This window comes from Lemur catta, chromosome 25 (assembly GCF_020740605.2).
Source record: "Lemur catta isolate mLemCat1 chromosome 25, mLemCat1.pri, whole genome shotgun sequence".
Lineage (NCBI taxonomy): Eukaryota > Metazoa > Chordata > Mammalia > Primates > Lemuridae > Lemur > Lemur catta.
The window spans coordinates 3,997,048-4,025,010 of record NC_059152.1 but is presented as its reverse complement, the minus strand read 5'-3'; the positions used below and the strand labels follow the sequence as shown (position 1 = coordinate 4,025,010).

At 40.2% G+C, this 27,963-nt stretch overlaps 2 protein-coding genes across 9 annotated transcripts; one reads left to right on the top strand and one right to left on the bottom strand.

Moving 5' to 3' along the window:
- Window positions 1-9: 9 nt before the first annotated feature.
- LOC123627554 (cytochrome c oxidase assembly protein COX20, mitochondrial) lies at window positions 10-11,223 on the top strand. 6 transcript variants are annotated; one of them, XR_006731340.1, is made up of 6 exons: window positions 10-118; window positions 6,324-6,438; window positions 6,563-6,626; window positions 7,392-7,588; window positions 9,100-9,298; window positions 11,053-11,223. XR_006731340.1 is itself a non-coding variant. In XM_045537200.1 (4 exons), the coding sequence occupies exons 1-4, from the start codon at window positions 77-79 to the stop codon at window positions 7,528-7,530; spliced, it is 360 nt and encodes a 119-aa protein (XP_045393156.1). In that variant the 5' UTR covers window positions 10-76; the 3' UTR covers window positions 7,531-9,299. The 6 variants fall into 6 exon arrangements, 2 of the variants coding, with proteins under 2 accessions (XP_045393156.1, XP_045393157.1); XR_006731338.1 differs by having other exon boundaries at window positions 9,097-9,298; XR_006731339.1 differs by having other exon boundaries at window positions 7,392-7,649.
- HNRNPU (heterogeneous nuclear ribonucleoprotein U) lies at window positions 5,112-27,272 on the bottom strand. Of its 3 annotated transcripts, XM_045537197.1 has the most exons (16): window positions 26,173-27,272; window positions 25,168-25,279; window positions 25,012-25,085; window positions 22,856-22,995; window positions 22,195-22,294; window positions 21,629-21,741; window positions 20,934-21,197; window positions 20,503-20,622; window positions 19,951-20,079; window positions 19,674-19,842; window positions 19,135-19,389; window positions 18,647-18,831; window positions 18,203-18,274; window positions 12,185-17,761; window positions 9,943-10,045; window positions 5,112-9,341 (listed from the first exon to the last, which is right to left on the bottom strand). In XM_045537197.1, exons 1-14 carry the CDS (start codon window positions 26,858-26,860, stop codon window positions 17,708-17,710), a joined length of 2,475 nt encoding a protein of 824 aa, XP_045393153.1. In that variant the 5' UTR covers window positions 26,861-27,272; the 3' UTR covers window positions 5,112-9,341; window positions 9,943-10,045; window positions 12,185-17,707. The 3 variants fall into 3 exon arrangements, with proteins under 3 accessions (XP_045393153.1, XP_045393152.1, XP_045393154.1); XM_045537196.1 differs by having other exon boundaries at window positions 9,943-17,761; XM_045537198.1 differs by having other exon boundaries at window positions 9,943-17,761; window positions 26,230-27,272.
- Between the last annotated feature and the right edge of the window lie 691 nt (window positions 27,273-27,963).

Sequence of the window (27,963 nt, the reverse complement as noted above, 5' to 3'; positions counted from 1 at the left end):
GGGCCGGGTTTCCGCTGCCGCGGCCTCGGCGGGGACAGGGCGGGGCGAGGACGGGACCGGGTCCCGACTCGTCCCCATGGCTGCCGCTCCGGAGCCCGGCGAGCCCGGGAAGGGGAAGGTAACCCGGGGGGCAGCGGGCCGGGGGCGCGCGGGGGACGCCGCCTCGGGGCGGCGCGTGGGGACGCGGCACGTGTCCCTGGCTTCTCCGCCACCCGTGCGCGTGACACTCGTACCCGGCAGTCTTACCTAAGTCGCCAGGGCGATACCGACCCAAAGTAGGGGAGGGGACCTGCGGTGCTAATGACTTACTGCAGGATTTTATGAAACAGCTAGTGCTGAATCCTTTGGCGAGAAAATTTTGCAAAACGCGTCGCGCTGTGATTTGCTGGTGAAGGTTGATGGTAAAGGCAAAGGGGACAGGTACCGTCTTTATTGTTGCATTCTTCACACTTAACATGGAGGTAGACGCGGAGGTCTGAAAACTTGGAGTTTATATCCAGCAGGAGGATGAGGGGTTCAGATTTTTTCCCATCAGCTTTCTTTCGATCGAGTGGAGTGTACAGCATTGTATGTGACCAGTGTCCTGCCTCGCTGGTGTCCCTGGCTCGGTGCTCCAACCTGCGAACTGGAAAATTTCACCCCTCTGCCGAAAATCCAGTTATAGCAGCCCCTTTCTTTAAAACCCAAATTCTTAGTATAGGAAAGCTAGACCAGGCTGTCTGGTCTCCCTAAAAGGGCCTCCTCTGCCTCCCGAAAGCCAGCTGAGGTGCTGCTTTCCCGATCTTCCCTGGCATCTCGTACATAGCTTTAGCATTACAGCATTTATCGTATTGGGAGGTAATAGCAGAACAAATCACAGGTGTTCAGGAAAAAAAAAATGCAAAAAAAAAAAAATTTAAATAGTATGTGAAGATAGTAACATTGGATCAATCATGAGCAAACATTTATTGAAGATCTACTGTGTGCTAGATGGCTCCTAATCTACGGGGTTTTTTTTGTTTGTTTTTAGAGAGAGGGTCTTGCTATCTTGTCCAGTCTTAAATTACAGGCTCAAGCGATCCTCCCAAGTAGCTGAGACCATAGGCAAGTGCCATGGCACCCTAATGTATAGATCTAAAGCTATTTTCTACTTGGCTTGGAAATTTTGCTCACTTCTTGCTCTTGCTTGCTTCTCTTTGGACATTTCCATCTAAATTTGGCCAAGACAGCAGATCATATGGTTAATATGAACAAATATTGCAGAAATTGTTTCCATATTTAATACCAAAACAAGTTTTGTCAATTCATAAACTGTTGGTGCCTTTTCTGTTTTTACTGTCTCATACACTGACCATTTGGATTGTTTCCATATTTAATACCAAAACAAGTTTTGTCAATTCATAAACTGTTGGTGCCTTTTCTGTTTTTACTGTCTCATACACTGACCATTTGGATTGTTTCCATATTTAATACCAAAACAAGTTTTGTCAATTCATAAACTGTTGGTGCCTTTTCTGTTTTTACTGTCTCATACACTGACCATTTGGAATATGTGTGATGTTAAACGAAAATGTATCCGTTTTCCAAACTTGCATATTTCAAGGTGCACCATAACTACAAACACTAAATCCTAGTTCAGCTTTGTGATGAACACTGCGATCTTGTCCTGCATGGGACTTTTTATTCTTTCTGTATCTGATTACTCATCTCTGACGGGAGATAACTGCTGTCTTTTCAGGGTCATAAGAGGTGTCTAATCCATTGCAAATCAAAAAAAGAACTCAATGAAAGAAAAAAACTGGATCAATATTGACCTATTTAATTGGCCCATCAGTAGCAAAACACTATCGTAGTCAGTGAAATGAAGGATAGCTTCAAGTCCTTGAAATAGCACTGTCAGGTTTTGGGGACCAAAGATAAAAAAAAAAAAAAAAGAAAAAGACCTGCAAATAAATTGCTCTTGAAACAGTAGTACCTATCAAAGCTCATCAAAAAGATAACAAAATTGATATAATGTAAGCTATGCCTGATCAACAGCTGAGGGCAATGTCAGAAAAGGAAGCCTGCAGTTATTAAAAAGAATTTATCAGTGAGAATGCTAGTACGACCCAGGGAAAAGGATTATTTGATTGTTAGGATTAGCAAGCGTAAGGTAAAAATAGGAGTCATCAAGCTACCATACCTTGATAGAAGTAGCCCTTAAAACCTTTTTGCTTTGCCCCCTCATTCTTGTTCTTCAAGAAACTTTAAAATGTAATCTTTAGTATATGCAGGTTAACTGACATTCAGGAAAATTCTGAATTCACTAACTCACCTAGTCAAAAAATATTTACAGAGTACCTACTGTTAATATTAGGTACTAATAGGTGGGGGAATCAATAAAGTAAGACTCATTTGCTAAGCCAGCCATGCAAAGATCCAGGAGAAAGGTAGCACATGTTGGGTAATAACCACCTAGGCTTGTTAGGCGAATGGTAAGGCCAGTGTGCCTAGACAAGAGGACAAGGTAAAGAGTGGGATACAAAAGGAGCTAAGTGCCAGATCATGTAGGGCCTTGGGAGTAACGGTAAGGAGTACATGCCTTATTCTGGGCATAATCAAAGGCTATGGAGGATTTAAAACGGAGAATGACAGTCATCTGATACACATTTTTAAGAGTACAATCAAGATTTAAGATACTGTTGACAAGTAGTGTAGGTTGAGTATCCCTCATCTGAAATGCTTGGGACCAACCAGAAATGTTTCAGATTATGGAATACTTGTATTATACCAATTGAGCATCCCAAATCCAAAATCCTCCAACGAACATATCCTTAGAATGTCATGGCAGTGCCCAGAAAGCTTTGGACTTGAGACTCAGAATGCTCAACCTGTAGTAGTAACAAAGTTGGTGAAAGTGGTTTGGTTCAAGATATATTTTGAAGGTAGCCCCTTCCAGACCTGCTGCTACCTTGGTCATGGATGTGATGAAGGGACGGAAGGAATCAAGGATGACTCGCGGGTTTTTGGCCTAAAACTTGGTTGAGTAGTGATGCCATTAAGAGGCAAGTTTGGACGTAAAAAATGTGTTTTGCAAATATTAGGTTCAAGGTGCTTATTAGACATGTAAGAGAGGTGTCAACAACAGGCAGATTGAGACTGAAGCTTGGGATAGATTAAGACCAACGAAGGCGACTAATTTTGCCATTCTCATCCACCTTATAGTATTTCGAGACAGCCAACTTAACCTTCTTTCTCTTATGCTTATTCTTCTTGGGAGTGGTGTAAGACTTCTTCCTTTTCTTAGCGCCACCACGGGAAGTCTCAACACAAGATGAAGAGTGGACTCCTTTTGAATGTTGTAGTCAAAGTACGTCCATCTTCCAGTTGCTTGCCACCAAAAATCAGTCTTGCTGATCAGGAGGAATTCCTTCCTTATCCTGAATCTTGGCCTTTACATTTTCTGTTGTATCCGAGGGTTTGACCTGGAGAGCGATAGTCTTCCCTGTAAGGGTTTTTACAAAAATCTGCATCTTGGTAGCAGTTCCACCGCAGATGGCGGATCCGAAAGGAAGAGCTTTGGTTGTTTTTTAGCCAGAGTTATAGATGCAGTTTAGTTCAGTGGTAATGACAGCCTTTTAGGGGTCACACTGACTTCCACCTCCACTCTGCCAGTGCTTATTTGCCTCTTTAAGTTCCTGAGTCTGTTTCAGAGACAATCTCAGAGAGGTGGTAAAATCATTGGGTGTAGTGGTGCGTACCTGCAAGTCCCAGTTCCTCGGGAAATGTGAAACTGCAGTGCTCGATGATCAGAGGAAAAGGGTGTAGTGTGCTTGGCAGTAATAACCCCCTGCCAGCTCTAAATTATGAGATTGTTTAATTAGACCAGGGTTTCTCAACCTCGGCACTATCAACATTTAAGACCAGTCTTGGGTGTGGGGCTGATGTAGCTATTAGAGGGTGTCTAACAGCACCATCGCTGGCTCTCTTGGTTTTAGAAGGTACCATTTTAAATGAGATATGTAACTTCTGTAAGACATCTTTAAAGTGAGCTGAAATACTTTCTAGCACTTCCAAATTTACTTTTTGAAAAAGTTTATATACTTTTCCCTAAAGCAATTTGTTTGTTTGTTTGAGACAGGGCCTGTCACCCAGGCTAAAGTGCAAGTGTCCTCGTAGCTCTCTGCAACCTCCTGGGCTTTGCAATCTTCCTGCCTCAGCCTCCCCAGTAGCTGGGACTGCAGACAGGCATGAGTCACCAGGCCCAGCTGGTTTTTTCTATTTTTGGTAGAGCCTGGGGTCTCACTCTTGCTCAGGGTGGTCTCAGACTCCTGACCTCAAGCGATAGTAGGACTACAGGTGTGAGCCATCGTGCCCAGCCCTAAGGCACTGTTTCCAACATAGATTCCAATGGCCCATCCCAAATTGAAACCAAAATCTGAGGGTGACACTAGAAAATCTTTCTAAAAAGCTCAAGATAACCTCGTTGCCTGGCTGGCTTGTTTCATCAGGGTGAGCTGGTAAAGCTGCTTTTCTAAGATTTAAAAATAACTGTCTACAAAAAAATTGGTCTAAGAGTTCCTTAATCTTTAAGGCCTGAAACCACTGTTTTGTCCAAGTGCTCCACCATCCTGGAAGGGAATCCAAATGAGAAAGCTCGGAAGCCTTGAAGGAACTTTTGGGTTGCCGTGCTGGGGGAGGGGCGCAGCGCTGGGCGTGCTGTGGCCAACCTGGTATGTGAAAAGCACCAGAGCTGCTGCTCCTACGCTGGCATCTGAGACCTGGTAGTACCACCACTCCCTCTGGGCCCCGCATCCAACCCCTGCGGAAATACGCTGGTTTCGAAGTAAGGGCCTTAGTTCTGGACCAGAGTGCAGAGTCCAGCATTCCTTATCAGCACAGCAGCTACCCCCACACAACCATACAGTCCCCTGGGCTTTTGAGCTGATATGGTAAAAAAACAAACCAAAAAAAAAAAAGTCTTTTTTGCCGAATGAAAAAGCTAGAAGCAGAATTTAGTCCCCTAACCTCTCTGTACTGCAGAGCTTTTAAAGCCCGCAGCTGGGAGCACCTGCTGTGTGCACGAAGGAATCTGTTCCGAGTGTGCAGCGGGGGAAACAGGGAGAGGCGAAAGAAATAGAATGACAACCCCAAACGAGTATATGGTTTTTGCTTTATTATGAATCAAGTCACATTTTGCCTTTTCCAGCAGATGCTTGAGCCAAAGAACCAAACACAAGCAAAAAATACAATTGAGAATATTTTCACGTTTCAACCTAAAGGTTAAAACCTGACTGGCCTTTACTGTCCTTTCCTCATTCTAATCTCTTTCCCCTTAAAATATACTACCTTCTAGCTATCATCTCATCCTATAGAATCCTCTTCCTCTAGCTTCATGTCCTACCCCACACAGTACTAACCCACTTTGAAAACTGTGAAACCTTGCAAGCAATGTTGCTGGAAACTTACATTTACAGTAATCAAGTATTAGAAAAGATCATTTCTAACCTTTTTTTTACTCAGTAGAAATACCAGTTAAACATGACTGTTAAATGTCTGTCCTGCTGCTGCCCTAAAGTACAGTTTATAGTGACAGACATCCCAGTCAAACATGGGGAAAACAAGTCCATAAATCCAATGAAGACTGTAGAAAAAGCCATTTTAGCAGGTGAAGGAACTTACAACAGATTGAGATGGGGTTGGAGAAGTTAGTGGCAGAGCCGGAACAAAACCCAGCTGGGGATTCCCGGCTGTCCCCACCACAGCGGGCTGCGGCTACCACATAGGGAGAATGCAGGATCAAGTGCAACCTCACTTTTCACAGGCAAGAAAACCGAGACTAGAAGAGATAAATATATTGCCCATGTTTATCTTCACGTGAAGTATCTGTTGCAACCACAAATGTTGTTCATCTAGTTAACACCAACAAAACACGAAAATGGGATTTAAAACAGCATGTTAATGTTAAGCAAATGTGGTCCAAATTACTGGGATTATTAGAGCAAACTATGATGCTTTTTAATTTCAATGATAGCCAAATTCCCAAGTAATGTCATTTGAAGACCACATAAAATATGTATATTCCTATTTCCAAATTAGTTGATTAGCAAATTATGATATAACACAAAGTTATCCTACTGCCTAGGGCTTTCTGATCAAGTTTTCAAGGGTTCCAATTTCAAGACTCAGACTGTGTACCAAAAGCAGGAAAAAGCAGAAATTGATTCCAGGCTGTCACACGGCACATACTCTAGCTTAATAATCTCTTGATGGTACCAAGGGGAATGTATTGTAATCTTTGCCAACACACCTTGAAATAAACTATTTTCTTGTTCAATCTAGCTTTTTTTTTTTTTCAATCATAGCCATTTAAGCTCCTAGGAATTTTGGATGTTGAAAACATCCCCTGTGCACGGGATTCGGTCTTGTATGGTTCATTAGGATCCGCTGTGGCTGGCCTTGGACATCTTTTGTTAACTAGTGAGTATCTTTTTTATTTGTTTTTAAAAAATTTTCTCTATGTTGATTAGTAATTTTTTTCTAGAGTAACTATAATGTGTAGTTACATTCTAATTAATTATACTGTTTATGCTTACTTAAACAGGTAGAATTAGAAGATCATGTGATGTTGGAGTAGGAGGATTTATCTTGGTGACTTTAGGATGCTGGTATGTTTGCTAAGTATGGAAGAAAATCCATGATTATAATAGGTTATCTAATAGCGAAGCACATGCTTTTTTCAGAGCTATCTCCCATTGGGAGAGTCCCACCTAAAATGAAGAATGAATCTTGATTAAGGACTTTTTAATGGAATCTGTCTTACCAAACAACATTGCTGGAATGCCTTTACCTTTTCAACACATCTATCCATATACCATATCATTCACTGCACGCTTGAACAGATGAATGTGTGACATTAGACATCCCATCAAAACAAAGTCATGGTTTCTACACTTCATTTAGGAAGGCCTCAACCTTGCCCTTACGCTAACGCCTATATATCATTCCTGCTTGTTCATCACATCTGAAAGTGCTACTTTAAGGGTGTTCACAATTACTGATGAATAGTAAGATACACAAATCTCAAACATATTTTCTTGAGCAAAATAAGCCAGATTCCACAGTGCACGATGCACATACTCTATGGTTCCATTTATATATGCAGTTCTTTAACAGATGAACTAAGCTAAAGTGATAGAAAGCCTCATTTTATGTAGACATCCCTTAATTTTTAAAAAAGCATGTGTTCATAGGTATTTTGACAACCATCCCAAAATAGCACTCCAAGCTACACTTTGTATTTCCAGTCTTGGGGTAGTTATCTGTGAGCATTTTTAAACCGTGCCATTATAAAGAGCAATAAATAAATTTGATAAAACTAATTTCTATAGGAACTTTATATTAATAATTTCTTCATATTCTTTTCTTACAAGGTTCCATTGTAGGTATAATAATGCAAAGCAAAGAATCCAGGAAAGAATTGCCAGAGAAGGGATTAAAAATAAGATACTATATGAAAGCACCCACCTTGATCCTGAAAGAAAACAAACTGACGGCGACAGCAGCAGCTAAGCAATCTTGAGCACAGAATACCAAACACAACTCCCTGATGTCGACGTGAACAAAGCTGGTATTAATCACATAAAACATTTTATGTTCAATAAGCTCGCCATCAAGTAAATAAAGTATGTGTAAGTTGTAGTCTTTTTTTTTGTTCACACTTGTATGACAACTCGCCAGTTTATTCTGGCCTTGTTATCTAATGCCAATGTAGCATTCTTGTGTTGCACATAGTGTACTTGTCATACTTAATTTTTTAAGTGCCCTAAATGTTTTTTGTAAGTATGCACGGTCTTAATTTTTAAGTAAAATTGGTTTTGAATTCAAATTATGTGCATGGTATGTATAAAAATGCTTTCAGAACTTGTTTGGTAGAATGGTGCAATGGAAATATTGTAGAATTGCACTTAATGTCATTGCATTAAGGTAAACAAGCCATTTGAAAGTCAATTGGCTGCCCCCATTAAAAAATCCTTTAAAATACAAGTATAAAATTACCCAACATCCAAGTAAATCAATATTATTCACCCAGAAGAAATTCTCCCTAAGGAAATGAAGTTATTTTCTTGCAAAGTATTAATGGACATTATTTTTCAGGATCTGTTAAATACAATAAAACACAGATGCTTAAGTGCTAAAGAAATACTGAGGGGAAAAAAAAAGACATCAGTCGACAGGACTGTAGCCGTTATTGATTGGTCCTGTTACTTTGAAATACCATGGCAAGCCACTGAAACAGAGCAAGGAAGGAAGAAGTCTTCAAGGAAAAGTGGGGCTCGCTCCAGTCAGTTCACGAGAGCGTTTCCCCTCCCATGCCCACCTGCTTTTAGCTGCCACTAGGAGGGTCAGGGTACAGCGGTTGAGAGGTTTACCATGTGCCTTAACTACCAGTGAATGACATTGTCAAACACATGTTCTGAGAGAAAACTTTTACTGATTCTAATCTGGCAGCCACCAAAGGAGGGATTTAGACATTGCTAAGAAAAGGTTAACAGAAAGGAAAATGCAATTTTGCATGATCTGCCTGCTCGTACTAGCACAAACCAAAGTTGAGTGCAGTCTACATTATTCACACTGATCTCAGCCAAAGAATAGTTTAAAATTCCAAGTGACATTCACCTGTAGTAAGAGGCAGCACTTCATGAAGGGGGGGAACACTGAGGAGCACTAATGATCTGGTATTTAACAGGCTGTACGGACAGACCACTTCTGCTCTCAGCTCGTGTGCAGTCTTCCCTGGGCATCCGCAGCACATCCCCAAGTTCCTTATATAAAATAGTATTGGCATGAGTATGCACAACCTCCCATATAGTTTTTATTCATTTATTTATGAGACAGTGTCTCGTTCTGTTGCCCAGGCTGGGTTCGAACTCCTGCACTCAGAGCAATCCTCCTGGGCATCTGGGATTACATACAGGTGTCTGCTGTTCTCCGCCTCCCATAAATCATCTCTAATTACTTATAATATCTAATGCCATGGAAATGCTATGTAACTAGTTGTTACACTGTACTGTTTAACGATTGTATTTTTTTGTTGTTGCATTGTTATTGTTTGGTTTTCCCAATACCTTCGATCAGCAGTTGCATGAGTCCGAGGATATGGAACTGGAGGATACAGAGAGCTGACATTCTAATGTATGGAACATGTAAAACTGAGCAGATGGATTAAGTAATTAAAGTCCCTTCTAGCTCTAGCATACTGCGGTTACATCTTACCCTGAGTAAGAGAGAAACAAACCTCTCGGCTGGTAAAATTTCCAACGCCTTCACCAATTACAAGGTTAGTTCAGTTTCACAGCAGAATGATTGTATAAATTGGAGACCTGGATAAAAACAAAGGTGTAACACATTTATTTGGTCGGATTACTTTTAAAACATCATTGCATGATCATTAATAACTTTATTTTCTTCTTGAACTATTAAGATGTTACAAAATGTATTTTATAATTGTTCTCAACACTTCCAGTAACTCCAATCAGTTTCTACTCTGCCATAAAACTTCCCAGTCCAAACTGTATTAAGTTATGCTGAAACTTCAGCCCACCATGACCTTACCTTAATCCAATTTGTACATTCCACTTGAAATGCCTTTCTGACCTTCTCCATAACTTTCTATTCTTTTGCTCACTAACCTCTGGGGATTGATCATCTTTTCACTTAAGTTCTCAATACTATGTTTATCTGTTGTAATAGTTGACTTTTATTGGTCACTGGTGTCTGCTAGCACCACTAGTGCACACAGCCTACATTTCTTCTTGGCAAGAACCTTGTCCCCATTTTTACCTTTACATTCTTAACCGGTATCTGGCACAATATAGTAAAAAAATATGTTAGATTTAATGCTCACCACCAAATGGTGTCCACGTTCCCCTCTCGTCTAGACTTTCACACTTTGCAAATCTTAAACCGTGAAGAGTAACCTACCTTCCACGCCCTCTTGGAGCCTCCAGAGCACTGCTTCCTTCATCGTTCCATTAATTCCGAAATTTCACACTAGGTGACATAGCAGTAGGTACCAGCTAAATAGCTGATTAAAATAGAATTGTGGGCATTAGTAGTCTTAAAAACTTTTTGTGGCTTATCTATCATATCAGCTTTTAAAAAGATCTTTCTAGTGCTTTATGCATTTCCCCCTTCCCTTTGCCCCTCCCTCTGTTTCTCCTTGACTACTTGGTTTTCCATCTCAATAAAAGGACCTCAGGGAATTTCAAATTAACTAGCTTTTCTCTGGATTTGTAATTTATAATGACTTGAGTTTGTCAATAAGAAACTGACTATCCCTGGTACCATTATTGGATTTGCAAGCATCTCTTTAGTCTACGTACCTCTACTCCATCGCTGGTTTCCCTTTGCTTCGATTATATAATGCGAGGAGGTCTATATAATAAATTCAGGATTCCTGTTTATGCACTTTTCAGCAAAGAGCTAGGTAACAAATAGGGTTTGAATCCTTCTATTCCTAGATAAAAATCTGCGATGGGGGTCAAGACACCCCTTTAAAAGTCATGTTAAGACATACACTATTTTGGGGTAAGCAGAAGACCTTAACAAGGAAAGTAGAAAAATTAAAAGATTGCTATAATTATGATTTTCAATGGTCCTCTTGAATAAAGTATTTTCTGGAAGCATCTTAAAATAGTCCAGTAATAATGTCAGGTCAATATAATATACCAATATTCTCTACCACCCAAATACTGGCATTTTACACAGCTTGCTTTGCACATTCAGTTCCATTTTAAAATGTTTTTAGATTTTTCATTAAAAGGGAAGATGGGGGACAAAAAGTTTTATCGTGAAAGTATTACATTTTAAAGCTTGTAATATGAGCACTACAGATGTATGTATTGCAGATATTTGAGTGCTTTTCAATCATCGCTTCCACCTTACTCTTCCATTTTCTAGAGTAAGGATGACATGAGTATTTTTATCTTGAGAAGGCTACTATTGATTACAATAGGCAAATAATTTTAAGTTTCTATTGTTCACTTTAAAAATTTGTGTCAATGTAATGGTTGATGTCTGTTCTTTTTCTAGGAATAAACCACCCATTATACGGCACACCCTTAACGGATACCAAAAACCTATCTCTGCATCTACTGGTTTCTTAAAGGATTAAGTTTCCACAGAAATGTTTCTTCCCCTATAAAGACAAGTCATTATGAAAGTCATGTGAAATAAAACATGCCTTAAGCCTTACCATCTCTATTCAAAGCTTATTTTTGAATGTTGCTTTTCTAGTTTTATGGTTTTTTTTTTTCTTCAAACGAACAGAATTGGTTATGCAACCAAGTTACACGCTCTTCCGAAGTCATTATATTGCTTTTTGTGAGCAGAGCCGTATTTCATTAAGAAGCAAACCCTGACAGGTACATTGGAATCACAACAGCACCCAATCCCTCTCATTTCACCTAAAGACATTACTCTGGAGCATGTAGTGGGAAAAATAAATTTTCTCTAAGCTTATCAAGTCTTTCAGGGAAGCTGAAAATTAAATGCTCTGGGGACTGACTGACACAATCAAAGCTCACCCCAAGCTTTCCTATTCCCTCAGCCTTTTGATTTTAAATTTACTTCCTAGTTGATTTTATATACCTCCAGACACGGATTTATATCAGTTCAGGAACTGAAAGGACCTCAACCTGTTTTTCAAATTTTCTAAAGTTAGTAAAAAGGAGTATTTGTGTATTTAGTATAAATGCAAAAAAGATTTTTGGAAAGTGAGGACGGAAAGGTATCCTAACCTAGACTTACTGTTTTTCATTAGAACACCGTAAGGAAGTATTTACTTAAACCCTGTAAGTCTGAATCTTTAAATTCAGCTAATTTTTTTTTTTAAAAAAGCCCTACAAGTAGAGAGGATGTTAAATGTCCTGCAAAGTTAAAGAAGGAATTGGAGCCACCAAGAAAATGGACCTAACCTTGAAAGGACTCAGGTCTAATTGCATATACTCCCCTAAACCTTAGAGTACCAACTGCTAAGAGATACTCCAGGTATGCAAGAGAGAAATTGGAACACCTTTTTTTCTGTTGCAGAGAATCTGTCCATCTGATTACCAATTACTCTCCCCCCCCATCTTTTTAAAACAATTAGAGTCCTATTTAAGGTGATCCTGGATGCCTAACCTAACAATTGCTAAATGTACAAGCAGCAATTAATTCGGAATACCTATTGGAATCACTGGAACACATTTAGTTGGGCCCTTTAACTCTTCCACACAGCACATTCACATGGACAGACTAAGGAAAAGGAGATGAAATTTAAATCAGCACATTTCTTTCTGTTTTATTACTTCTCAAGGAAAAAAAAAAAGTAAGTTGGAACCTTGTGTTCTTGTACTTGACCATGAATCTCCGGGTTTCCCTTTACAGACAACTGGTACACGCTACCTCAAAAAATCATTTAGTTGCCATTCAAATAAGCCCCAATCATTCATGCAAAGTATTGATTTTATCTCGTCTTCTCTATGTATGCTTCAATACTTTCAAAGGCATTTGTCACAGTTATAAATTACATGTCTATACTAGTCAGTAATCTGTTCTTGGTGGCTTTTTAAATTTTGAAAAATTGTTTGGCTGATACCAACTTGTGGCAATGCTGTGTTTGCAAAGTATATTTTACTGAAAAAACTGATTTTACTTCCTGTTAAGGTCATGGAATGGTACTGGTTAAAGGAAAAGCAGGAGAACATGCCACAAATTCAGTGTTTATCAGTTAGATGCTATGTTGGCTCTCCAGCCTGTAATCCGTGCATTAATTTTGGACAGTGCGGACGCTCAGGCTGGGCATGCTCATGAGTAACTATGCCATCGGACAGTTCAGTGATTGTAATGGTATAACAACGAATTGAACCTTTCTAGAAACATTTCTAGACTCTCATTTACCTCATCACTTTCAACTATAGTATATAGTTTCTCATGCCCAGATTCAGCTTTGTTTAAAAGCAAAACCCATTTCTTGTCAAAATCTAAGCTGACTCCTGGCATGAAAAAAAAAAAGAAATTAAACAACATTCCTAGGCAGTAATTAGATAACAAAAACACATGGTTAACTTCCCGGTCCTAACTACTCACCTAACCAAGCAGTGATCAGTGGTTCTGGCCTGTCACTTATCTTGAACATTTGTTTTCCTACCAACTATCAATTCCACTATGAAGGTGTCATTTTCTGAACAATTCTAGTTAACATAATAAATTTTAATTTTTTAAATTAAAATTTCCAACCTACCTATTTCCAATCTACTATTCCTTGTAGACTAAATGAAGTTCTTGAGGCAACTAATTAAGCTTAATCACTTGTATTTTTTAGTCAATTGGCTAAGACATGAAAGTATGCCTTAATGTGAATATACAATCTATTTTAGCTATTTCTCACATAAGTTCTTATTTTCGGAGGTCCTGCTGTTCTACATGATTTGCAATTAAGCTAAGTGTGACCCCAAATAAACTAGCATACATATGTAGCTAAACATAATGAAAACTACACCTTAAGGTAGGTTGTTTCAATTGTTCTATTTCATAAACACACACATAATTAAAATTGTGGAATGTCAACAAACTTGGGAAGCCCTGGTTTTTAATCTATTCCCACACACTCAACGGACACACATTACACTTCAGTAAGTACTGTAACTCACTTTCAAATTCTAAAGGGCTCAAAGATCAAGGTTACCAGCAAGGGTTAGTAAGACAAAGGTCAATCCAATGTGAGTGAGCTGGACAAAGTACTTTTAATGCTTATTTATTTCATAAAAATGGACCTGTAGTACTAATAGATTTAAAAAAACAACTTTGAGGATGATCCAAGAGCAGCCTACAAAACTAAAAACTCGAGCACTAAGCTAGCTAGATCTATCACTCACTTTCATGTTTTAAAAATGTCGGTGAGGAATAGCTGTGGCCAAAAAACCCCTCCATAGCTAAAAACTAAGCAAAAGGCTTTCTTCCAAGGGTACTGCAATTTAACTGAGTATTTTAGGGTAGGTTTAGGCAATTAGCAATTTAAACAGACTTGTGGTTTACAAGAGTAATAAATTTAAATTACTGTTTGGAGACTTAGATTAACTGATTCTAGCCGAAAACACAATGTTTACCACCCCTTAAAATTTATGCTTAGGTTTGAGTCCCAATGCATGGGTATGGCAACCTACTGTTAGGCCTTAACATATATATCCTTGCTTTTATTAACTACTATTAAAATGTTAAAACTTAAACGATTTTTCACAAATCCTCAACACCTCAATCTCAGAGCTCCAGCATTACGAACAATAAATGACAAGGCTTAGACTCAGATACAATATTGTATACATTTATGTATAGGAAGAGATTTACGGAAACTCTGTAATATATCCACTTATCATGTCCAATAACAGACACTGAAGATGTGGGCTCTAAGAGGTGTTTATGCTTTTCTCACTAAACTATGTTTATTCTAGTTTTGGCTTATAAAAAAAAAAATGAAACATACTCTTAGAAGCTCTACAATTAGGTCTTTATATCCATGTCTATACCACTGCCTTACAAGGTCCTAAAATATTTCATTATATTTATTCATGCAGAGGAACCCACTATAGACGTGGTCCTAAGGTAAAACGCCAATTTATGTTATGAACAAATTTACAGAAAAACACGCCATCCAATTCCCACACAGGTGAGGCAAATGTTAAATACAGGTTTATCAGTCTGTAAGTATAAAATCTCCAGGGTGAAAAGCCCTTAAAAATACTATTAAATATATTTCCTAGAAAAATTTTAAATACTTTTTCAAAGAAAATTGCCTTTAATGAGTAAATACCTTGTTACTAGATAGAGCTTCAGGACATCTAGGTTCATATTCCTAATTTTTACATAAAATATATCCTAGGCAAATCAGCTTATTATTTTTATAGATTTAATATTGCTTGCTTTTGTTACTTCATGATTTAATCTTGCTATGTGGATATTAAGGGCAGAAGAAGCTGGTCACTGATTTCTTAGTAAGTTAGAACCAGGGGCCTTCAAAAGCTAGATTGAGTACAATATAACCTACCAAACAAGGAAAACTTTCTACATAATTTTTTTACCATTTCTACCTGGCAGCAATTTTCGTTTCCTTTCGTCACTAGTCTCTAATGCTGTTTTCATACTACTGTAGCTAAACCAATCCAATTTTTTGCAGCACATGTAAGATTACCTACAAAAATTCCTAGTGAGACTGCCCCTTCAACCAACCACAATCTCAGTTTTCTGTGGTCATTCAGAATTTGTTCATAACTAAGTCTGTAGTGTCTTTGTTCAGACTTTTGCTTGCTATTGGGGGGAGGAGTGGGGATGGCATGCCGTTGGATGAACAATAAATCTAAATCAAGTTTCTCATTCAGAGATCTTTTTCTTCCAGAACCTGGCATTTCTTAACTTACCTATTTTTCTCCCTTTTGCTTGCTATTTGGTGTATTCTCTTTTCTGAATTTTTTAAATACTTTAAGATTTGTTTCACATAAATATAGACATAACTTAATTCTAATCTTGATTGCTTAAAATCTTAACAGTTTTTTCTGAACAGCATTTTTATCTATCCCCTTTTCTCTCCTCCCCAAAATTCTCTGGCCTATATAGGCGTGTTATTTGACCATCACTTTCCTGTTGTAATTATGAAATGAATTCCTTAATAAGCAATTCTCTACTAGAAGGTATATTCAAAATTTTAAAAGGCACAAATGAAAACTTCAGGACACCTAACATTGATTAAAAAGAATCAAGTTTAAATTTTTCCTCTGGGCAAATATATGCAATCCTAAAAATAATGTATACTGAAAAGTAGCTCAGTCCAATGGCTGCTAGCATTAATTGCTAAAAAGACAAAAATTCATGAGACACTACCTTGAGACTGTTAAGTATCCTACATTAATCAAGGATTAGCCTTTGTTCAAGAAATTTCTCAACTAAACCTACACCACAATCTAGAACTCTAGCTTGCTGCAAAAAATTTCCTAGGAATATGAATTCAAGTTAAAAATCTGATTTGAAAAGGCTGCAACAAAATTCTAAGCAATCAGAAATACAGCACACCTAAACTTACCAGAAGCAACCTAAAAACACCAACAAAACACTAGACTGAAGTCAAATTTTAGTTCTACAGTTTGACTCCTTATTCCTCACTTCACTTAGTGAGGGGAAGATTAAAGTGTTCTGTGCAAACCCAATAAAATTACAATTAGGGGATCTAATGTTATCACATAGCTACAGTTAAGTTAGCAGTGTTGTGTAGTAGTGAAATCAATGACTGGCTTGCATGATGGCTTCTAAAAGCATCTGTTCCCAGAGTTTCATGTATCTCAAATATGTATATAAAATAATCGGTTGAGGACAGCCATTAGCATTTTGTAAAGATGATAAACTGAGTGTTAACTTCTCCCAGCCAGTACCTTTTCCCCTCATTAAATGATAAAAGTTGTCTGTGGGGGAGGGGAAGGGAAGAATTCAACTTTACTTCATAATTATAAATTGTCAGCATACATTTAAGTTTTTAAAACCTAAATGTTCTAAGTACAGAGTAAAGAATAAGCTGTCCAGAAAGCACACACTTAGAATCTCTCCACTTTGGGAGTTATATAAAGGGATTTTGAACCTTGATGGCGAGAATCCCAAAACGAGAGTAAAATGAATTCTTTTTATTGCAAACAAAACGTCTAAATTAATTTCTCCACCCACTTTCTTTAGAAAGAAAAAGAAATCAGCAGGCTAAGGAGATACCCATTCAAGAACTGACATGATTAAAAATTAAGATATAAATGGGTGACTCACAATTTCATTAGCTTACAAAGATGGTGGAGTTAACTACTACAAGCACACTAGTTATACAGTATTTTGTGGGAGAAGGGCATACAGACATAGCTAACTTCATATAGATCCCATTAGACAACTGGATTTACAACAAGTTTTTTTAATAAGAAATGGGCAAAGCCAGCTTTCTTTCAGAATCAAAATGCAGAACAAATGAAAAAATTATGGTATTTAACCTTCACAAGTTTGAGCCTCCACAAATAATGCAACCAAGATTTACATTTTTAACAGCCCTTCTACATACACTCCATCTTCTCTATCTTAGTTCCAAGTTTTTAATCTTCATTCCCAATTATGCCAATTCCATTGTTACTCAACAAGAAAAAGCCTTCCCAGTTGTTGTCAGAAACTATTTAGCTTACCCCCTCCACTACCCGGCAAACTGCAGAGAGGATGGAGTGTAATATGAGCAGTACAGAGTCTTACGCAATTCATGAGGACCACTCAGTCCTTACATGAATCTGGTTGCTAACATTTCTATTATATTGTGACAATGACTCCCGACTGTTATTCTCTGTGAGAAATGGGGGGAGTAAATTCTTAATAAAAGACACCAGGTACAAAGCAACATTTTACTTTTGTTGTGATAAAAAAAAAAGTCACATTTTACAGATAAAATGTAGAACCCTGAAATACTGACACATTCTCTTATCGTGCACAATGCTGAGGTTCTCTTACGATTCACTTTAAAACTGCAATTAAAAATGTACAAAAAAGAAAAGAAAAAAAATCAACCCACAAAGCTTCTAAAAAAGGAACCCGCAGGCACTTCCTCTTGTGGAATGTTTAAAAAGTTAGCCTACTAAAGAAAACAGTCGACTTCTTGTGAAGGTTTTGGAGAAATATGTATCAGTTCGTTTTATTTGGGTATTCAATAATATCCTTGGTGATAATGCTGACTCCATGGCTTCTGACCCCAGAATTGCTGTAAGAGAAAATTTTTTTTTTAAAGAAAAAACATCAATAAGCCACTCAAACTGCTTTTAGGAAATGACAATGAATCTAATTCAGAGTAACTGCTGGAAACAAATTTATACCTGTCATACCTCTGATTTCTATCAAACCACATTTAGTTAGTTTTAATATTCCATTATTATCAATAAACATTACAAAAGGAAACACACCATGACTTGGTTAGTTTACACAATTAAGGCTAGTAGTAAAAAGAACCATATGTATTACGTAATATTACTTCATTAAAAAAATTAAGTTATAGCAAACTCCACCTATCAACTGCAACACAATTCACACCTCGCCTATTAACACTTCTAAACACTTCAATGTCTGGAACAAGATCTCTTCCAAGACTGATTCTTAGGAATTCAAAATATAATTAATGTACATAAGCACGTAAGAAATTACTTACACCCTGCTGCCACTGGTTGTAGCCCTGAGATTGATTTTTGTAGCCACGATTGTTTCCTCGTCCTCTGAAGTTCTACAAAAAGGAAAAATTCAGGAGCTCTGAGCCCAGCTGCTTGTTAGGTCAGGGGGGGCATAAAGGGGGCAGAAATGGACAGGCTGCTAGCCACTGATCTCAGGGGAATACAGAAACTCTCCGCACCCTCTGCTGGCTTAAGTGTTTTAATTTTTATTTACTACAAGAAATCTACCTGACTTGTTGCTAGTCAGTGTACCTGAGAAATCAAAATTAAGTGGATTAATTTTACCATCACTAGTTGCATTTTGCTAATGTCAATGCATACATAATGTTCCTTACAATGACTGAGACCCCACGACGTAGGCCTACAACTTTCCAGACAAAATTATGCACACACAACAGTGCCCTCCAGGGATCTTAAACCATTACCTGGTTGTAGTTCCCTCTGTTGGGCATTCCGCCTCTGTTGTAGTTCCCTCTGTTTGAATAACCACCTCGGCTGGGAAACACAGGGCCACGGGGGTATGGATAGCCGATCCCACCACTTCCGCCACCGCCACCGCCTCTCTGTGGCATATTGCCCCTCCTGTTATATCCACCACGATTACCAGGAGCTAAAGACAGGAAATGTTTTAGTTTTGTTGTGTTACACCCTACTCACACACAAGATTAGTGTTCTGGACCATTCCTTCAGTTTTGAAAGAACATAATAAATGTTTAAAGACAAAAGTAATGTTTAATTTTAACCACTCACTTAAGAAGTGCATTTAATGTCAAATTACACCAATACTTTAAATTAGGACAGCACAGCATCGAGGAGGAACAGACTTTCTATGTTGAATTTAGCTAAACCCATTAAGACTATCACTTCTTTTCCATCCTGAAGTAAATATACAAAACAGTCAAAATTAACTTGCCTCCTCCTCTGAAATTTCCACCACGCATATTGAATCCTCCTCGTCCTCTATGGCCACCGCCTCTGTTAAACTGGTTCTTGCCACTCTTGTTTTTATTACTCTTCTTTGAGCCAGTGTTTTGTTTCTTTTCTGGTGGAAGAGCCTTTTTGCTTTCTTCCTTATATTGCTCCAAAAGTTTCTGGGCTTCCTCCTTCTGAAGTTCAACATAGGTTATTTCATCAAAGCACTCAGCTACCTCTGGGAGGGTAAAGTTTCCTGTAGGAAACAAAGTCAAATTATTAACTTAGAATGCCGCCTCAGCAAGTATCTCTAATCCTAAAGCTTTCCATTCTTGAATGGCTTTATTCTTTCAATAGATTACAGTATCTACTTATGGTTTAACATTTTCCTAAAAATTAACAGAAATAAACCAAACATACTCATATTTACCAAAATTATTCTAACTCCTGCAAACAGTATAGCTGGAGAAAATGTTAATTTTTCAGATATAAATCATATAAACAGATTTAACATAGTAATAGCAGAGTTAGATTCCATGCCTTTCATTTTGAGGACTGCATGTTCTGGTAGGTCCTTTCCCTCTACTTCTGCTTTCTTTTGTGTTCTTTGCTTATAGTCTTCATCTTTAGGGCAAACTACAACAGCTTTTCGCTGGAAGCCTGCAAACAGGCACATTTTTCTCCTCTGGGCAGCAGCAGAGACATTTGTCTTTAAAAAAAAAAAAAAATTTTTTTTAAAGTTTGTAACCCTAAACATTAATTCTTCACCAAACCCAATTATCAGTTAACATTTTTCAACTAGAAAGCTACAGCTTACCTGATCCAGAATGAAATTTCTCTTCTTTCGGGCAGCAATCTCAATAAACTTGCCAAGACACTGTGGGGCTCTCTGCAACAGTGTGTTCAGTTTTCCAGTATCTGCCATCTGTTTCTTAAAACCTGCCACCTGTATTTTCAAAAGTTAAAATTTTCCTTTAAATCTGTGACTCTCAAGTCAAGCCTTTAACACCAGCTTAGATCTATCATGAAAAGCAGGCAATTATAATTTTTTACCTTCATCTATATTGCTATAGAAAAAAGGTCACTTAATCCTGTAACAAGACCCTATGCTATTCAATCCTGTTTAGCCGCAAGATGCTTATAAGAGTTCAAAAAAAAATCTATTGGAAAAACACAAGCCTAGCTACTGGAAGGCAGTTTACCTTACACATAAACAGCTTAAGTAAAATTCTTAATTACGCCCACACATCTATCTTCACGACACTGTATTAACAAAATGGATAGTACCAACGGGCAGATGAGTTACTTACCCAGAATACCTCTTGGTATATCTTAAATGCTGAGATCAGGCCCTGAACACTTTACTTACCATCATTTTATCCATAATGGTGTTTGTTCCAAGAATGTTGTATTTCCCTGGATTTTCTGCTGCATGTTTAGTAACCCAGGTAGTTTTACCAGCTCCTGGCAAGCCAATCATCATCACGACCTATAATGGAAAGAAAAAATGTTATTTCACAGTTCAATCACTAGAGGCTACCTAATATTTAAAAATATTATTTTAAAGCTTACAATGCTTAACAATGGGTAGCTAAACTTTCATAGTCCTTATGCTTATTTGTTTACATAAAGTTTAACATTCCATGTAAAGGAAAAAGCTACTTAGAGAAAATCATTAGTTGAGAGCAATATGTACAGCAGAACAAGATTAATCCAACTCTTCTAAATGCCATTTTTGCCAAGCAAAAGCAATGTTCAATCAAATGCTGCAGTTCCCTCCCTCCCCAAAAAACCACTTACTTCACAATCTTTCTTTTCTTCAGGCCCCTTTGGTCCTCTCACTCGATCCTCTAAGGGAACATTCTGGATGAAAGTATATTCTTCAGGTATTGGAAAATATGGCTTTTCCTTCTGACCAAAATTAAATTCAACTGCACAGTTGTGGCAGAGAACGTGTGGGAAGAGTGGCCGCCCAGCAAGAATTCCCTTGCTTATTTTGAAGGCAACGCCAAGATCTTGTCCATTCTTAGCATAAGAGAGTTCTACTTCATCACTTTCAAAGTTCTGTTAGGAAAAATAATTTAAGAGTTTAAAGCTACTTTCTGTAAGCTTTCTAAAAAACTTTAAAATTCAAATAAGGAAGCTTATCCTGTAAAAGATATATTTAGGTTAAATGTTAAGAAATCTCAGATAGTTATAAACAATAAAACACATACAACATATCCCAAAACCAGAAATGATATTGTCCTGGAAGACGGAACAGACTTTCAGGTCAACTTCATGTTTAATACTTTTCAGTCAAAATGACTTAGTGATTTCTCCCTTAAATATTTTCTGTATTCTCCCAGTTCAACTGCTAAATTAAGTCTTTAACCCAGGGCTGGTTCACGTATTTACAGAACACGCTGAAGGCTAACGATGATGTAGCTTTTTAAAAATTCCTACATATAGCTACTAATTTGCCATTTATACATAGAAATTTAGCTATAACTTACAACAAAACACGTAATCACATCATTTTCATCAAATTTCTCTCCGTAATCTTCAGTCTCACAGTTGCATGTTTTTATTCCTTTTAAAGAATATCCATAAGAAAATTCTTCTTCACCTAAGGAAAACAGCTTACTTTTAAAAACAATTCAATCTATTTTGTATTATACTTAAGCTGTAAGGTGCAAGAGAAATGGTGAGTACATAACTTAATAATCTCTTACTGACATTTTCATTTATCTACCTCTGTACCAAATACTGAATTGATGAGAGATAGGAGATATACATACACACACGTATATATGTAAATAAAATTAGTTGACAAATTGTGTCATGGGTAAGTCTATCTTAGCCATCGGTCATAAACTTAATCAACCACGAAGGAACAAAAACTAAAATTTAGCCTGTGTCTGCACCTGCCATGTGCTTAGTAGTATTACCTACTTCTAAAATATTAACAGAATGAATGGATAAAAACAGGCCAAAATTTTAGAATACCTTCCATTATAAAATACTTAAGTCAGACCCTAAACATTCATAAACCCACGGAAGTCAAAAATGGAAACTTTACCAAGCAGCATTCCACTCGTGGTTAGTGACCAGCCAATCCGAACTTCATGGATGTCAATATCTTTTGTATATAAGTGCCTGACTGGGATCTTCTCTGTAACCTGAAAGTCAAATCATTAAATGATTAAACTATAAACCCAGGAAGGTAAACCCTTAACTCTGGCTTATTTCATACGGACTCTGGGCTGCTTCTTCTCTAGCTGTTATATGAAGACACCCAACTCTGCCTCACCTTTCCCTTCCCCATCCCCAACAATTACAAGAACTTTAAAAATTGACGTAAGTGCCTACAACTTGAAATCGAAAAAGTCTGAGTTAAATATTTGACCGACTCGCATTTGAAAGAACAGTTACTATTTTTAAAGTACATTTCTCAATCTCAACTTAAAGCCAGCTAAAATATACCTTTAGCTAAGTGTTTTTCTAACAAGAATCTAACCAAATTTTTCTTTTAACTCTTTGGTGGCCATTTCAAGTGCCTGATAAAATGACCTGGCTCTAATATATGGAAAGTCCTGATATAACAAATTGTCTGTCTCAAAAACAAAGGTTCTAAAGCCCCTAATTCACAGAAAACTGACGCTTAGCTGTGTCAGGCAAATGAAAATTCACGAAGGTTCTTTTAAAGAAAAAAGAAAAAAAATCCACAAAATTGCTTTTACCTTCATCTCAAAACAGACTTTGCCTTTTGACACACCATAAGATGCCCTTCCTCCAGCCCAAAGAAAAGCAAAACTCTCCATAGTAAGGGAAGAAGCACTGAGGCGATCTCTGGATATTTTAAAATGTAGATCACAATTATCTGTAAGCATATCAAATATCACATTACTCGCTTGATATCCAATGTAAACGTATCTGCTATGTAGACAAAACTTGGTTATTAAATTTTTGCATGTATTTCTTCATGCTGCATAAAACATTTTTACAAATCACACCCTTGTTCCAATTTTCAGTTTAAGCCCCACCCCAACCAAGAAGTCACTCTTGAATTATGTACTAAAGAGTAAACTGCCTGTGAAACTAATACCAAGGCTTAACATGTGTATTTTAAGTTTATAAAATAATCAAGACAAGGTGACATTAATACATACCTGCTCTGCTCTTTACCTTGATTTAGAGGCAAGCAGTAGAGGATAACAGGAAATCAAAGTGAAGCATGCCAGAACCAGGTAGAATTTACCAGTGCCACAATAAAACTGAAGGGAGGCCACGACCAAATATTTCAAAATAACCCATGAGCTGGTGATTCTGCATTTTTTAACTTAACACTCGGGGTCTAGGTCCTGAATGCTTTCCTAAAGCTTGTGAAGACAGCCTAAATCTACAAAGTACAAACTTGGTCATCAAATGCTGTTAATACCATTGTAGGTCCTCTTTTCCCAGGTTTGCCTGTTAGTTACAATTAGGGATTAACCACTTCCCGGATTATCCAAATCCAAAGTGTCTTTAACCTAGCCACCTATGGGTCACTGGCTCATTAGTATGCACCCTTCTCAGAGTTCTCACTTGAGGGACAGCTAAAGTCAAGTTAGAAAGCTGTTTTCTTTAGCAGTTTTTACTGATGAGGGAGAATTAAATCTAGTTTGGAATTTTTGTTAAATTAGCTTTGCTCCTAAAATTCCTAATCACTGGTAGAATTTCTAATTCAATAAATGTGTTTGAACCCAATATTGCACTCAACAAATTGATATTCCCAGCTGATCTGTTAAAAGCCTATGACAGCGGCATTACCTTCTTAAATCACTGCTTCGGTATCCCGCCAATTCCTAGTGACAATACTTAAGCAACTAAATTTGACATTAATCTTTTGAATCAACTACTTTTCCACCTGCAGTTTTTTCTTTTAAAAGACTCAAATGACTATCTCAACTTAAGGAATATTCAATAAGAAATCCTGAGTTTTACATTTACACTCTCATACAAATCTGAACAATACTTTACAACAGAAAACATGAGAATCTAAGCTTCAACTCCTTACATCTAACAAAGCATGTTGACATGACACCTTACTTCTTATGTTTCAAGTACTTATTTCTACCTTTTGTTCTATTTATCACAATGAAAGTTGTGTGCTTTCTAATTACTAAACCAACAACCTTTTTTTTAACCAAAAAAAAAAATTACAAGTCTGACAGCCAAGGCTCACTTAGAGGTTTGCAATACTTCCTCATACTCAATTGCAACCCAACTGGGTAAAGTAGCAGTATTTACAGTGCTGCCATTGCCACCATTCGCTGCTGAAGAAAGCTAGCGGCCCAGTGATGGCCCACTGCTGCTGCCCCAGGTCTTTGGAAGAAATCAACTTATGTTAAAGCAGCAGCTACTGAACTGGAATTGAGAACAAAAGAGCAGTTATTGAAAAAATATTACAATCTTTTAGAATAGGGAATATACTGGTGTGCTAATGGGAAAAGTCATCAATAAATATTTAACTAGCCCAAATAGCTCACTTAATATAGTTCCACAAAAAATGAAATTACTTTATTATAGAAGCCTACAAGAACAAGTTATAGGTAGTTTTGTTACAAGTTTCCATTAGCTAGTCAAAAATTGACATTAATTTTACATTCCTGAGAACTTCCAAATCTTAAAAACATAAAATGCTAGAGCCTGTAAAATAATCAATGCAACCCATACCAAACGAAACATTAAAGTCCTGTAATGTGACTGTAAGCCATTACCTCCCTGCTTTTAAAAAACTAAACCTGAGTTTTTTACACTTAAGTTCAACATACTGCATTAAGTTTTAACATGCTGGCACCAAAAAACCATCGCCACTCGATAACATGGGGAGAAGGGGGGAAACAGCTTCACTTACAAGTATCAAGACAAACCACCGTGTCATCGAAGTGCTCATCTTCCTCTTCAACAGGTGGCTGAGGAGATTTGGCCCTGCAAGACACAATTGTCTCCTGATACAGCCCTCCCGTCGGGGAACACACGACGGGCAGCACTGAACTGGGGGCTCCGCTACCTGCTATACTTGTTCTCCTCAATGTACTCAAAGTATCCGCGGCCATGGTCTTCCCGAGGTCGTTTAACCCCTCTCTTTTTATCTCCGCCTTTCTGCTCTGTTTTGCCGTCTCCTAAAACACACAACACCGCTATAAGAGGCCAAAACTCAAAAAAAAAAAACAAAAAAAAACGCCCTAAATAAAAAATAAATAAATAAATAAAAATAAAAGGCCGCCTTTTCTCTTTTAAAGCGCAAACCAGCTCGACTTTACCGGGTAATGAGATCCTAACCGACGAAGCGAACGTTAACTCAAAGAACAATCGGCTCGCAGTCAGTGACGCAGTCTAAAGACGTTACTAATTTTCCCAGTCTACTCGATTATTCGAGAAAGGCAAAGAAAACCAGCGCGGCCCGGGCCGGAGCCCACGTGCATCCCGACGAGAGTTCAGGAAGGGGGGAGGGGCCGAGCGCGGCCCTCCCCGCCCCTCCCCCCCGGGCCCGCGCTCCCCGCGGCCGCATTGTACTCGCCTTCCGCCCCACTCCCCCCGCCCGGCTCCTCCCGCCGGAAGTGACGTCACGCCGAGCCCCTGCGTTCCTTGCACAATACAGCGGCCAGGAGCCGCCAAAGCGCGCCCGCCCCGGGCCCGCGGGCCTCTCCCCCCCCCCCAGACATGTGCCCGCACCGCGCGCACGCAGCGCGACGGCGCCACCGCGGGCCGACGGGGCTCCCTCCCGCCGCCCGCGGCTCCTCCCCCTCCCGCGGCAGCTGCGGCTCCCCCCGGCTCCCGTGCCACATAATGGAGGCGCTGCCACCCCCGTCACACACGCACCGAGCCCGAGGCCTCCCGGCTAATCCGGGATTCCCCGCGCCCCCTCCCCCACCGCCGGCCTCCGCCCGCCGCCCGCACCGCGGCCCCCGCCCGCCCGGGGGCTCCCTCCCCCCGCGGGGCTCCGGCAGGCCTGGGGCACGGTCCCCACCCGCGCGGGCCTCCCGCCGCGCGCAACGTACAACGCAGCACTCACCCGCCGCCGGAGCCCCGGGGCGACCGCCGCCTCCGCCGCCTTCCGCCTTCTTCTTACCTCCCGCCTGCTGCTGGCCCTGCCTCGCCCCGGGCGGCGCCACCGTCACCGCGAAAAGCGAGGTGGGGCCGCTGCTCTTCCCCGCGGCCTCCTTGGCGGCCCCGCGCTGCTGTTGGGTCTGTTGCTGCGGCGTCGCCGGCGGTTGAGGCTGCTGCTCCCCGTGCCCGTTCTCGTCGCCCGCGCCCTCCTCCTCGTCTCCGAGCTCATCCTCCCCTTCCTGGAAACCCTGATCGTCGCCGTTCTCGTCTTCCGAGGCGGCCTCCTCCTCCATCGGGCCCGAGTCGGCCGCCCCCGCGGCCCCGTTCTCCTCTCCTATCTCCATCTGGTCGCCATCCAGGGCGGTGATCCCCTCCTCCTCCTCTTCCTCCTCCTCCTCCTCTTCGTCGCCGCCGGTCGCGGCCTCCTGCTCGAGGCCTGCTCCCGAGCGCCCGGCGGAATCTCCGCCCAGGTCTAGGCTGCCGTTCCCGGGCTCCATGGCGGGGCGGCCCCCGGCCTCCTCGTCGTCCAGCGCGGCCTGGAGTCGCTCCATGAGCTCGGCCTTGAGCCCCTTGTCAGAAAGGCGCCGCTTCCTAAGCTCCTCTTTCAGCTCCGACACCTTCAGCTTTTTTACATTAATAGGCGAGGAACTCATGGTGAGGGCCCCAATTCACCGCTAGGCGCTGGCTCAAACTGGGCTCCGCTCGCTCGGCCACTGGTGGCGGCTGCTGCGGCTGCTCCTCGGCGCGGGCGGCGGCTGCGGCTGCGGCTGGAGGTGGGTTCGTGCTGCAGAGCGGACCCGCCTGGCGTCGAACGGCGCCAATTCCTTTCACCGAGTTCGCGAGGGAGACGCGGAGACTCGCCTGCCGCGAGCGAGCACGCAACGTCCTCTCGCAGGGGCGGCGCCGCGCACGTAATATAGCCGCTCCGCCCCCTGCGCCGCCGGGCGCGCCGCGCGGGAGGGAAGCGGGAGCGCGCCCGCGCTCGACCCCGCCCATCGCCGGACCTCCCGCCCCGCCCCCACGCCGAGCCCCGGGCGGGAGCGCGGCGCGGGCCGCGCAGGGCGCCTGCAATTGCGGCCGAGCAAATGGGGGGAAGGAAGCCGCGTTGCAGTTAAACTGGCCTGCTGCAAAGTCTGTTGGCCTTTCTGCTTCTTTGGTGGCAGTCCTCGTTTTGCTCTTTGCCTGTCCAGCCTGGAGGCTGCTTTACCCGCATGCTTTCGTTCCGTCTTCAACTTGGCGTTTCGACTCGAATCTTCCACTCTTTCTTCCATCTTAGATTCCCTTCTTGTATGTTTCTCGAGCTATTCGTTTAAAACTCCTTAAAATGTTGTTCGAGTTTGGCTGGTATAGCACAAATTGGCAAATCTTATATGGAGATTGTTTTCTTTTTTTCCTGCATAACACTGCATTTAGGTTAATTTTTGCAAGCCCTGCCTTGCGAATTGAATTTTGAGTTCGAGAAGGGCGAGGGCAGAGCCTTTCTTTTGTCTCTTCCACAGCCCCGTGTGCAGGGCCTGGGAATTAGAGGCTGGCTTTGCTACTCCGTGCTGCAAAACGCAATTTACCAGCCTTTTCATAGCAGCTATTCTGATGGTATTAATAGCCCTGGAATAAGCCTCGGAATTGCATTTGTAAGTTTTCTATGCCTACCAAAAAGACGGCCCTTCTGTAAGACTTGTTCTGTCCAATTGAGGACCTAGTCGTCTGGTTATGAAGTCCCAATAGATAGATAACGGTGAGGATGAGACCCAGCTAG